The sequence below is a fragment of the Desmodus rotundus genome, chromosome 3, assembly GCF_022682495.2.
Source record: "Desmodus rotundus isolate HL8 chromosome 3, HLdesRot8A.1, whole genome shotgun sequence".
NCBI classification, from domain to species: Eukaryota; Metazoa; Chordata; class Mammalia; order Chiroptera; family Phyllostomidae; genus Desmodus; species Desmodus rotundus.
In genome coordinates, this window is record NC_071389.1 from 20,929,450 (window position 1) to 20,942,982 (window position 13,533).

The 13,533-nt window shown below is 49.3% G+C and overlaps 1 protein-coding gene across 1 annotated transcript in view; it reads right to left on the reverse strand.

The window, feature by feature from the left end:
- CSMD2 (CUB and Sushi multiple domains 2) overlaps positions 1-13,533 on the reverse strand; it is a 548,714-nt gene that overhangs the window by 14,224 nt on the left and 520,957 nt on the right. Inside the window, exons 57-64 of the mRNA XM_053921210.1 lie at positions 11,522-11,704; positions 7,746-7,922; positions 6,453-6,632; positions 5,910-6,083; positions 2,510-2,683; positions 2,108-2,181; positions 1,312-1,423; positions 588-767 (exon numbers count right to left, since the gene is read on the reverse strand). Of these exons, the coding sequence (XP_053777185.1) occupies positions 588-767; positions 1,312-1,423; positions 2,108-2,181; positions 2,510-2,683; positions 5,910-6,083; positions 6,453-6,632; positions 7,746-7,922; positions 11,522-11,704 (1,254 nt within the window). The remainder of the gene's footprint in view (positions 1-587; positions 768-1,311; positions 1,424-2,107; positions 2,182-2,509; positions 2,684-5,909; positions 6,084-6,452; positions 6,633-7,745; positions 7,923-11,521; positions 11,705-13,533) is intronic.

A 13,533-nucleotide genomic window follows, 5' to 3' on the forward strand; every position in this document is an offset into this window, starting at 1 on the left:
CCACATCCCTGCAGCATTCAGCCCATCTCTATGCTCCTGAAGGTACTGTTATATCTGATAATGTGTTTGTCTTCTGTGGCTAAATGGGAGCTCCTTTAGGGCAGGGTTTCTGTCTTTTACCTCCAAATTCTCTATGCCCAGCACAGGTATGTATAGGGATAATGATCAAGAAATAGAGAATGAATAAATTCAGAAAAGGGGGAGGGGAGTTTGTGAACTCTTGGTAATCCCAAGGGACCTGTGGGTAGGTACCATTTTATCAAGGTTATAATATGCACAGTGTGTTATTATTCTGCTTTGCTGAAACAAAGAGATTTTCCCTGTCTGAGGACTCAATATAAACCTGGGAGAGTGTTTAAGCTCAGGTAGAAGGTAGCAAAACAAAACTGGGGATTGGCTTCACACATGCCTCTTTAGACTGTCCTGGTTTTACCTCCTAAGAAACTCAACACCTCAGAAAATCAGAGACAGGATCCAGCTCCTGGAAGTCGTGTTTCTTCCTCCTCCTTTGTCCCCTCCCCTCACTCAGGCTCAGCTGTCACCTGTGGCCTTCCACCCTGGAGAGGCTCACCAGTGGGCACACTCACCCAGGCAGATGGGTGGCTTGCCTGTCCAGCTGCCATCTGCTTTGCAGGTACGGTGCTCGGAGCCTCCCTTGAGGGAGAAGCCCTCCTGGCAGGAGTAGATGAGCGTGTAGCCCATGGAGGGCAAGTCCAAAGCCCCAACGTTGGCATGGGTTGGCGTCTCTGGCTGTCTGCAGTGGTGGGCTGGGTGAGAAGAAAGACATTGTTGGACCTGGGGAGAGTAGGGTCTTCAGGAGGCCTTTCGACCATTCCCCTGTTGGCCCCTCTCACGTCCAGCATCGCTTGCCCACATCTCCTCCCACATCCCAGCCCTGCTGCCTACAGGAATGGCCAAGATGGAGACCACGTGGATACTGGCTTGTCAGCCCTGGGGGAACCGAAGCCTGTGGCATTATCCTCAGGGAGCAGGAGTAATCGTGGTCAAACCTGAAATCTTTTATCCCGAGGGCTGGCTTTGGTGGTTGTTAGTTTTCACAGCCACTGGAAAGCTCTTTCTTTTTATTTTGTTCAGGCACAGGAATTGCCTTCAAAGATCAGAAAGGCTTTTGTGTGAAAATGTTCTCTGAGTCCCCAAGGAGTACCGATGACAGAGACCAGTGTTGGTCCCGGTGAGAAGTGTGACCTCCCTGTCGCTCAGAGCATTCCAGCCTGTCCTGGCTGCCCAGCTAGGGGAGGCCACGTGCTGCCCAGGGGCGCAGTGTTGGGACGCAGGCACGACTGCACTCACGGACACAGTCGGGCAGGGTTCCGCTCCAGGTCAGGTTGGGGAGGCAGGTCCTGGTGGTGGAGCCCTGAAGCAGGTAACCTTTTTGACAGCGGAAGAGCACTGTGCTCCCCACCTGTGGCAAGGATAAAAGGTCCCATGGTCACTTTCCACCCGGCGATGCTTCATACCTGTCACTTGATCGCTACTTTCCCATGACTCAACTCCTACCCCTGCCCTTGCCTCGGCCCGCAACGCCCTTCTTCCCCTTCTCTAGTCAGTAGTCCTGCTGTGAACACACCCCTACTTTCCAGCTTCCTGTTCAAAGTGCCCCATCCCAGGCTGTCCAAATCCCTTCCTTCTCCTGAAGCTCTTTCTGAGCTGTGTCCACAGAGCCGGCGTCGTACTGGGCCAAGCCCACAGGGTGGGGGCCTGTCTCCTGTCTGGCACTGCTCCCTCCCACTGTCCTGACTGAGCCCTCTGTCTGTCGGCGGGTGCGGGCACCTTTAGGACACAAGGTCTGTCTGTCTCACTCATTTCTGTACTTCCACAAGCACTCCACCCCAACTACACGGGGTTGCTGGGAAGTGCTTGGGAAGCTACATGTGGATCTTTCTTTTGCGTCAGCTCCTGGGGACTGCTGTGAACCCCTTGCTGTTTCTGAAGGGGGCTCCAGGGCTCAGTTCAAACAGGCAGAGAGCTTTTCTCTGGCTTCCGAGGTCTCCTCCCCCACTAGTGCTGTTCCAAGGAAGGAGCCCCGGCTGACAGTGGCCGGAAGGGGCGGGAGACCAGGAGGCCCGATCTCAGCCCACCTCATTACCTGGTAGCCCTGGGAACTGTTCTGTATCCCGAACTGCGGCATGCCAGGGTCTGCGCACGTGGTCAGGGTTGGGTCTGGAACGCAAAACAAAGAAACAGACCACACAGTCACCGAAGCTTTCATTGCCTCTGCTCACTCTGGGAAATAGGTATAGAAAGGAAAACAGAGCCGCATCCTGATTTCCCCGCCTCTGGATGTTTCCTGTTCCCGTCCGCCACCCCAGCCACGGCCCTGGCTGACTGTACGTTCCCTGCAGCAGATTAGCTCTGGCCATTCCACATTCTGCTCTGAGACGCTCAGAGGAGGACTTGTCACCTTTTGTAGATGAGACCTCTGAGCACAGGGAAGGAAAGTCATCATCTTGAGCCCACAGCTGGGACACTCTGCGCAATCACCTCTTACCTATGCAGCTGGGCTGGGTGCCACTCCATGTCCCATCTGACTGGCAGAACCTCCGTGGAGAGCCCACCAGCACCAGAGGGGGCTGGCAGGAGAAGGAGACAGATGACCTGTAGGAGAAGCCCCGGTCTTCTCTCCTCCCACGGGGCGGGACACCAGGGTCTCCGCAGAACACAGCTGGGGAGACGAAGGGAGAAAGGCAGGTCCAAGTTGCTTTCCAGAGCCCAGCCTGCACCCACCCCGACTCCAGCCTTTGTTCTTTGGACGGCTGTCCTCTGGGTTCCGCTTGAGCTCTGGAAATGGGGGCAGCGCGGGGTAATCGGTAACACCTGCCTCATTGCTGTTGCCGTGTTTCCATACTTTCCACGTTCAGAATGCTTATCAGTTGTCACCCAAGTAATAGAGGAACATTACAGGGGGGGTTAGAACATTGAGAATAAAATAAACTATCAGCCACAACCCAAAACTGTTTTATTTCTCATTTTCATGCCCATTCCCGTCTGGTTTTTGTTCAGTGGTAAGTACGTTTGTGCGTGGCTGCAAACCCAGTGAGCAAACGTTGGTAACCTGGCTTTGTTCACTCAGTATTCTGTGAACATTTCCCAGGTGTATGACATCCTTATCATTTTTTAAAGAAAGTATATTTTATTGATTATGCTATTACAGTTGTCCCATTTTTTTCTCCCCTTTAATCCTCTCTGCCCTGTACGCCCTTCCCTCTAGCATTCCCCCCGCTTAGTTAACATCCATGGGTCATGCGTATAAGTTCTTCAGCTTTCCCATTTCCTATACGATTCTTAACCTCCTCCTGTCTATTTTGTACCTACCAATTATGCACTTATTCCCTGTATCTTTTCCCCCATTCTCCCCCGTCCCTGCGATTACCCTCCATGTAATCTCCATTTCTGTGATTCTGTTCCTGTTCTAGTTGTTTGCTTAGTTTTTTTTTTTTTTTAGGTTCAGTTGTGAATTTGCTGTCATTTTACTGTTCATATTTTTGATCTTCTTTTTCTTAGAAAGTCCCTTTAACATTTCGTATAATAAGGGCTTGGTGATGATGAACTCCTTTAACTTGACCTTATCTGGGAAGCACTTTTGACACCCTTGTCGTTTATTGGCCACATAATTTTGCAGTGAGAGATTGTACCATAATTACAGTTTATCATAACTTTTATATTAGGCACTTGTTATAAGTTACATACGGCCTTTTACTTGTATTACTTTTTACTTGTATTACTTTTACTTGTATTACTTAGGGGAAGTTCTCTAGGAGTGGACCTCTCTGTCCGGGTTGGAGTGTGTTCACGGCTCCTGATGTCAGTCGACAGACTGGCCACAGCCATCCAAAGGGTGTGCTTTTACCCTGCGGGGGGCTGTGCAAGGGGCGTGATCATTTCACTCGGGTCTTCAGAGGACTGTCACAAATGGACTTTGCGGAAGGCAAAGTTCCCCGAGACCTCACTTCAGGCATGGAGAACATTCTTTAGGCTGTGATGTGGGTATGTGTGTGTGTACACAGAGTCACGAGGCTCCTAATAATTTGCAAATAAAATGGAAGCTTGGGCCCTGAAGCTGGGGAGTCTAGACCTGACCAATCAGAAGTTGCTCAAAGGCCGAGCTGATTGGAAGCTACCGTATCTAGAAAAAGGCAACTCAAAAGTTAAGAAATACTAATGGATGACAAGGAAGAGCAGCTCAACCTTGCTAATAAGCAATGTGGTTCCAATGAAAATAATGAGATATCTTTTTAAAACTCTTCAGTCTGGTAAATATTTAAAAAAATTGGGAAAATCCATTGTTAATGGGGATATAAGTTAAGAAATATTCTTGTAAACTGCTGGAGGAGTGCAAATTGGGACACTCTCTCCAGAGGACAGTATGGCTGCGTGCACCCAAACACACAGAGTGCATGTCCGTTGACCCGGCATGCTCACTCCTGCATGCCTAGGGCTTTAGCACAAGGGTAAAGAAATGCTATTCCCAGGGCTATTTCTTACCGAACTGCTTCTAACATGATTAAATTAGAGAAACCCAAATTTGTCACCGGTAGGAGCAGTTTAGACAAATTGTAGCATCTACAACAAGGAAATTCTTTAAAGCATTAAAAATGATGTGTAGATGGGTATGCATCGGGAGGGAAAGGTGGTGTTGGCCTCTCGAATACAAGCCGTGAACCAGCACGTACAGCAGGACTCCATGCTGTCGGTCGGAGATCGCACTCCTGTTGCTTCAAGTGCAAACCTGCAGAGTGACCAACGTGGAGGCACAACCGCGGCTGCCTTTGGGAACTGGGGGCTCAGGACAGTGTCCCATTCTCTGTATTTGTAGCTCTCAGACAAATTTTTTCAGTGATAACTGTAATTCATTGCAAAAAAGCAACTCAAGAAGAAAAGCAAGGTCAACCCTGAGACTTGCTGTGTCCCTCAGGTTGCCCTGAGGCATGCGAAGGTCCGAGGGGCTAATCATGCACCAGATACTGCCTTTCCTGGGGCCACTTTTGAGCTGCTGGTCCTCGTCTCTGCTGAAATTTCCCAAATGGAAGCAAACAGTCAGTGGTAACCAAACAAGTGTAGTTGTATGTTGATAGGTTTTTGCAGCATTAGACAAATATCAAGTAGGAAGGAAAAATAGGTCCTGCCCTTTGTCCAAAGCACAGGCCCTGCGAAAGGCTTCCAGAGGCTACAAGAAGAATGAGCGACCTGGACCCTGCTTCTCCAGGGGACTCAGTAAGAAATGAGCCCTGAGCCCTGGCTGGTGTAGCTCAGTGGATTGAGGGCTGGCCTGCAAACCAAAGGGTCGCAGGTACAATTCCCAGTCAGGGCACATGCCTGGGTTGTGGGCCAGGTCCGCAGTTGGGGGCGCACTAGAGGCAACCACACATTGCTATTTCTCTCTCTTTCTTTCTCCCTCACTTCCCTTCTCTCTAAAAATACATTTTAAAAAACCTTAAAAAAAAGAAAAAAAAGAAATGAGCCCTGAAATGGACCTGGGGCTCTTTGGGACACAACAGAGACAGAAATAAACTGCCACCAGAATATCATGAGTTCCCAGGAGTCTTTCCTGTGCAGGGTATTCCCCATGAAGATGGGCATGTTTCCAGCACTGGACTGCCCAGATCTTCGGGTACCACCCAATCCAGTTAACAACCTTTTGGGTTAAGAAGCCCTCCCCCCATCTCTGGCTTAATTTCTTTCATTGGGACCCCACACAAAGTCCGCAGCCAGAGCTCAGTTAAGATAGTCTCATTTTCTTCCTTTAAACTTCCTTCTTTCTTCAACACTGACAAAGGCCCTCCCTGGTTTGGAGGTGGGGTATCTGTTCTAGAAGTTCTAGCAGCAGAGCTCGGAGGGAAGGGGAAGGAGCCGGCAGACAGGAAGCACTAAAGACCCTGAGAGCAACTTACGGAAACACTGAGGCAGCTCTCCGGTCCAGGATCCGTTGCCCTCACAGGTGAGCACCGCAGGCAGGGACAGCTGGTACCCCTCCAGGCAGGCATACGTCACGCTCGAGCCCCACTTGAAGTCAGACCCCACCACCTTCCCATTGGGGATGAGCTGCGGTGGTTTGCACATGATGGCTGGGGAGAGACCACAGCAGGCTGAGTGCTGGTGCTTCTGGGGGAACCAGGCCCGGCCACTGGCTACCCTGCACCTGGTAGGACTCTGGGCTGAGCAGGAGGAGCTCTGGTCCTTTTGCTCCTTTAGAAGTCCTCGATCAGGTGTGACAAGACACTCCTCTTTGCACGGCTCTCTCTCTTCTCGATGCTCAAAGCCCAAGCCTTGCCTTGGTACCTTCCGACTCCCTCCTTGCAGATGTTCAGGGACCTCACCCCACACACCCGCCGTGAAGATGTCAGGGCTCTGCCTTGTCACCCTCCCTGGGGGATGTCCGAGGCCCAAGTCTCACTTTTGTATTTTCTTTGGCCCCATGCTGTCCTCAGACTCACCTTTGCAGACGGGCTTGGTACCATTCCACGTCCGGTCCTTGGTGCAGCTCAGCACAGACACCCTATGTGACTCCATGATGTGGCCAGGGACGCACTGGTATGTCACAGTTTTGTTGTACCTGAAGTCATTGCCCAGCCGGAGGCCACTGGCCGGAATCCCAGGGTCTCCGCAGTTTATGACTAGGATAGGGAGACACAGCACTGTTCACTGCCAGGCCACACCTCTTCTCCCCGCATTCCATTGATGGAGGCCGCCCCCATCACTCTGTGCTCCCGTTCAGGAGGGAAAACTGTCAGATTAAGAGCACCCTGCCCAGCATGGGCTGCCGGGTGGGCACTGCCCAGTTCCCTGCAAGGGTCCTCCTGCACTCTGCTCTCCTTGCCCAGCCCATCCTTATGTACCCCGGAAACTTGGGCTATGAAGACCATCCTTCTTATTCAAAGCCTACCCATCTGAGAGGAAGTGCCCAGGGGCCTCAGCTCCTAAATGAGGCTGGGACCCAGGGAGAGGGGGGGTTTGCAGCTTGCAGAGGCTAAGATGTGCTAATGAACCACACAGACAATTGTCTACCACTTGTCGTTCTGCCCAGGAGGCCTCTGCAGGCTGGAGGCCCAGAAACAGGGTCTGATGACCTGAGGGATGGACATGCCTGGCTGTGGTGTCAAGTGAGGGTGGGGGTTTCAGATGGAGCCTGAAATCAAAGACTAGGACTTACAAAGGGAGATTCTTGTCAGATTCCTTTATTTCATCGCTCCCCTCTGTCTGCGCCCCACAGAAAAAGGGTCTGGGCAGCTCTTCAGAGAAGCAAGGGAGGGGAGCAGTGGGGCCACATGGTGCTGGGGAACCAGGCCAGGGTGGGCATGGGTGGGTGCAAGGGAGAGTGGAACTGACCCAGATGGTGGATGGGGGTAGAGTTGAAGTGCAAAGAGGTCAGGCTGAGCCCTGGGGTTTGCACTAAAGGAGAAAAAGAAAGCCCACGAAAGTGGCCAAAGCCCGAGAAAGCAACTCCACACATCTCAACCTCTCTGAGCCTCAGGAACCTCCTACGTGAAGTGGGGCAAATAGTAGTTACCTCATAGGGTTGTTGTATCAGACGACATAACGCACATAAAAAATAGCACTTAGCTGTCACACGGTACGTGCTCAGTTTGTACGAATCTCATTCAGGGGCAAGTCCCACCCCTCCAGCCAGCCTCCCCAATCTCCTAACGACAGCCTTCGTCTTGGACATGGAGGAGCCCAACCCTCTCGGCCACCATTTGCCACGGAGCCCAGAGGGCCTGGGCTCTCACCTGTGCACTCTGGCTCACTGCCTGTCCAGGTGCCGTTGACTGAGCAGTGCCGGCTGAGCAGGCCTGTGGCGTAGTAGCCTTCCCGACACTCATAGACGACGGAGCTGGAGAAAACCAGGCCGTCACTGAACACCACTCGGGCATTGCTCGGAGTCCCGGGGTTCCCACAGGAGATCACTAGGGAGCCGAAAGAGCACATTATTCACCGGAACAAGGGCGGCGTCACCCAGGGGACCGAGAACCGCCCAGAGGGGAAACCACGTGCTACAGAAGGACCCTTGGGATGGAAGTGCCTCTCACACTGCTGTCACATCTGACCATCACCCTCAGAAGAGAAGAGACCTGTATGACTTTTTTCTCTGATTTCTTCAACATAAGGACTATATCTGTTTTATTATCCCACCTAAAAATTTAAATAATTCCCATAATATCTTCAAATATCCAATACGTGCTTAATTTTCCTCAATTCTCTCTCCCTCTCTCTTTTATAGTTGATTTGTTTGAATCACGATCCAAATAAGGTCTACATGTGACATTTGGTTGGCATGTGCCCAAGACTCTTGGAATCCAGAGAAGACTGTTCCCTCTCCTACCGTTTGTCTATTACAAAACCAGGGCATTCATCTGGTAGAATGTCACACTTTCTGGGTTTTGCTAACCGCACCCACGAGTCATCGTTTGACACGTGCCCCTGCCCCTGCAGGTCCTGTAGCGAGGGCCCAGGTTGTGGCCCGGGTGCTTCACGGCGGGTCTTGTGCCTTTTCTATTGCGTCACATCAGGCGGCACAGAATGTCTGGTTGTTTCCTTGTTCCCGATGTTGAGGCTGATCAGTGGTTTCTGGAATCATAAAGTTCCCATTTTCCTCACCTAACAGTTTTAGCAGCAATTGATGATGGCGGACTAGACTCATTATGTTATTAGGGGACAGAAAACGGTGATACTCTAATCCTGTAGTTCTGTATTTGACAGAATTTTAAAATAAAGGACATGCCCATCACCAAATACTTGCTTACCCTGAAATATAATTCATGCGAGAAGGCTGGATAATGCTTGATTATTTGTTTAATCAGACTTCAGGACAATAAGTTGGTTCTCTAACTAACTCCAAAGGTGACCTACGGTCATTTGAACTCATGGATTTAAGTTTATTTACTAGACTGTCATCTGTTGCCACTATTATTCTTACTGATGCTCAAATGATCCCACCTTTGGTTAGTGGGGGCCTTTTCATGATCTCACTTGTCTTTGGTTCACTCCTTGCTGGAGTGACAAGATGTTCCAAGTTCATCTTTATATTTCCTGTCCCCATCCTGGAATTAGCCATTTCTCCAAAGAACTCTGGTTGCTTTCAGTGGAGAATGGATTTAGAAACCACAGTCTTGGCGTTAAGGGTACTCATTGATTCTAGACTTTTAGGGTGGACACAGCTGGGAAAATAACTCTTCAAACTGAAAATACACTAAGATTTTATTCTGATTATTACCAATCCACATTTAGGATTAAGAATTTTCCTTAACTTTAAATTTTGTACATTTCTTTTGTGCTGAAAATTTTGATTCTTAATGACAATAAAGAATTTTAATTTGTTTTGTCCATATATATTATGGTAGTATATATGTAATAGTTTCAGAATAGTAATACCAACATCATTCCTTAACAATATGATTGCTACAAACACTTTAATATTTCACTGTAGTTCTCTTTGTCCTTGGGATGGAGATATATACACATACACACACCCCCCCACACACCGTAGTCAGATTTCATTTTTTTTAAGTTGGTCGAAATAATTCTCTGGGTAATTCACTCACCAACTTGATACATAGCTAAATTCATTAGTTTCCACTTTGATTTTGATATTTAGAGATTACTTGCTTCTAATCTTTGATTTAATTTTATTTTGTAAGTACGTACAACATTTATGGGGCCCCAAAGTCAAATCTACGAACTGATTCCTATACAGTGAGCACAACAGATAGGCCCTGCCGTCCATTTTTATTCAATAAGCGTTTGTGCCGCCTACGGCCAGGAAGCCGTTGATGAGCAGGTTATGTCCTCTGCCCTAAGGAGCTCAGTGTATCTTAAGAAACTACCTATAAACAGGTGAATTAAAAGGTGATACAGCAGGCGTTATACTTGATGGGAAGAACAGCACTAGTAAGGGCGCATCTCGTGGGGCTGGAGGTAAGAACGTGTGCAGGGCCTTGAAGGGCCAGGGGAAGCCTGCCGGGGAAGTCGGAGAGAGCTGCGTGCACGCCCCGTCCGCATGGACACTCCCTCAGCGTTCACTGCCATGTCCCATCTCTTAGCCACTAACTTCCGGTTCCCTGAATGTTCCTGACATGTTGACTAGCCCCATCGTAGGATCTGAGTGGCATGGAAGGGGACCTGGGTCACAGTGGGTATTTGAGAACATGTTAAATTCTCTCCTTAACAATACATACTCTGACTACCACAAACCTTTCTTACTATGTCCAAAAAAATCCCATGGAAGCCAACTTTGCACTCCAGAAAGGCAGGACAGGTGGGAGGGCGCCGGCTCCGTTTGCCTCATGTCCTGGGCAGGTGTCCTTTGACCTTGGCCAGAACTCCTCCCTGTGCTCTGCAGAATCTCAGCTTTAAACAGCCTATTCTCCAACCACCGTCTCTTATCTCTTCAGCTCACTGCCTCTGGGATTCATTCTCTGGTGATTTCTTGGTCCTATTGGACCTATAACCCATGGATCCTACCATTTCTTCACCACCTCGTACTCCTCTCATAAACATGCTCCCCTTACCCAGCTTAGATGCCAAGGTCAATCACAATCACCGCTTTGCGTATACCCTCATCTTCCCTGCCACTTTCTGCTGATGTCTTAGTTGCCCGATAAAACCCTAACCTTACACCTAATGCTTTACCTCCACTGTGCCTGCACCTATGTAGCAATATGTAGTTGAGCAAAAACCCAGACCAGTGCTGACTACACTCACTTTAAATTAATGTCCTCTTAGCTTAAGGGAGCCCCGGGCACTACCTGGTAGTTCTGTAACTCCCTGTTCCATCCCCACGCCTCCCTGGCGAGATGGTTCCATATCGTCTCCTTCCTCTTCCAGCCACTTCTCAGTCAGCCTTGCTTTCCGTAGCGAAACTGCTTCCTAACCAGGAGAGTGCTATGCAGGCCGTGTTTTAGAGACGGGGGGGGGGGGGGGGGGGGGGGGGGGGGGGGGGCTGGGGGAGCAGCTGCAAGAAGCTGGACTCTGGGAGGAGAGGTTTGAAGAACGAGTTTTTCTAGAAATTTAGGAGCCCGTGGAGAAATATAATTGGCCCCACCAGGGCTACCTCAGGAAACAACATTAAGAGTTTATATTCTTTTAGAGGGTTTTTAAAATTTGGATTTCTATTTCTTTTGGCACTTTGCATGCTTGCTTCGCACGGTCTCTTCCCTTCAACTGTAAGCTCCGGGGAGGACAATGTGCGTCTGTCTTGGCCACCTCGTGTCCCTAGCACATATGACAGTATTTGACACATAGTTGTTGAATGAGACTATACGGGAAATAAATAAGTAAATGGGCTACTTAGTGTATTCTGGTTTCTTCCCTTCTTAGGTGAGGGTGGCAAATGTTTGGCATTGGATTACAAGTGAGAATGGATGTGAACTATCTGTTGGTGTCCGCTATCCACGAGGCCGAGGGTTCAAATGGGGCCGTGGGCTTCCTCTGTGGGTGTGAGAGCAGGTGCTGGCAGTGGGAACACAAGGGCGGGCAGAGGGGAAAAGCAGAAGGTCACATACATTACCTCCACACTCAGGCTGCGTCCCGCTCCACGAGCCGTCGGCCTGACAGGTCCGATCTGAGGATCCGCGGAGCGCGTAGCCAGCTTCGCAGCTGAAGCGCATCAGACTTCCTGGGGCAAAGCTATCCCCCAAACGGATGCCGTGTGCCGGGATCCCAGGGTCACCGCAGATTCCCATGCTGGTGCCTAGGGACCAAAACCCAACATAGGTTGCTGTTTGTAGCATGGAAGAAAAGGGAGAGGGGGATTGGGAGAGAAAGTTATTGGGCCATGGTTAAGGGGAGGCGGTGGGCCCCACGAATGAGGGGGGAGAAAACAGACTGTGTCCAGCCCAAGTTACCTGAGCAGGCTTCTGCCTTACTGCTCAGTGGTCAAAGAATGGAAGGGTCTGAGGTCATGAATGAACCCCTGGAGACTGCACAGCAAGGGAAGAAAGGAGGCAGAGGGGAGGCTCTTGGGAGGACCCTGCCTTCACTCCTTGGCCTGTGCCGGTGTGGAGGGACAGTGCTTCAAGCTGGCTGCATCTCCCCCTCCCTTCTACCTCTTTCCCACCAATATCTGCTGATTCCAGAATTCCTAGTTCCACTGACTTAGTTCAGACTCTCAGCATTCTCTTGCCTGAACGATTGCAAGAGCCTTCTAACGAATGTCTCTTCCTCTTTTAAAAACATTTTTTTATTGTTGTTTAATTACAGTTGTTCCCATTTTCCCCCCATTGCTCTCCCCTGCCCTGCTCACGCCCCCTCCCACATTCAATCCTTCCCCCCATTGTCCTTGTCCATGGGTCCTTTATACATGTTCCTAGACTTGACCCTTCCCCTTCTTTCCCCTGATACCCCCACCCTCTCCCCTCTGGTCACTGTCAGCTTGTTCTTTATTTCCATGTCCCTGGTTCTATTATGTTCGCTTGTTTGCTTTATTGATTAGGTTCCACTTAAAGGTGAGACCATATGGTATTTGTCTTTCACTGCCTGGCTTATTTCACTTAGCATAATGCTCTCCAGTTCCATCCATGCTGTCACAAAGGGTAGGAATTCTTTTCTTCTTTCTGCTGTGTAGCATTCCATTGTGTAAATGTACCACATTTTTTTAATACATTCATTTACTGATGTCTCTCCCTCTTAAATTCTCTCTCTAATGCATCTTCCACATATCCTGAAATCCTAACAAGGAACAACCACCCATCATCTGGCTCGTTTTTTTTTTCTGCTGAAACATCTCCACCAGTTGGCTTCCCATTGCCAATAGGATAAAGTCCCAACTCCATAGCATAGCTCCACCTTCTCAACAGCACAGCTTGAATCCCGATCCTTCAACTAAGGATTTCCTGTTCATAAATTATGCAACACAGGTGAGCTCTGGATTAAATGTCTCAGACTCTCTCATCTCATTCTGTCTTTGCATCCTGCCACATTCCTACATTTATCTGGCTTCTGATATTATAAAAACCTACCCAAGAAGTGGAGGAGGGTAGAGAATAGGAGACAAAGTCATAAGATTTCATGCCTGTAGGAGCCAACGCACCTCATACTACAGAAATGTGAAAGGGACATCATAGCGTCAGAACAGGCCATGGTTAGCAGGAGGAAGGAAGAGGGAAATTAAGGAATAAATGGCGACTGCATGAGGAGATCAAATTTCCAACTGCTGTGAAAAGTACCTCCTCATGAACCCTCCTCACGAGTGTGGGCATCAAATGGTAACGTCTGAGTGGCCACATTTACTTTGTTGAAGTAAAGAAACATTTAAGTCGTGTATAATCCACAATCAGCTATAGAACCCTCTGCTCAGGAACAGCAGAATTCACATTTTTCCCAAGTGCACACAGAACATCCTCTAGGATAGACCATTTCTGTCTCTTCCTCTCAATTTTGGAATTATGTCCTTTTCCAGTTTAGTATCAGACTATGGGAATGCCAAGTTCCTCATTCTGTCCCCTACCAAAGAAGGGGGATTCACTCAATCTTCAAGTCGAACATTTGAAAAAAGACAGCCCATCGCACTTGGCCAGGTTT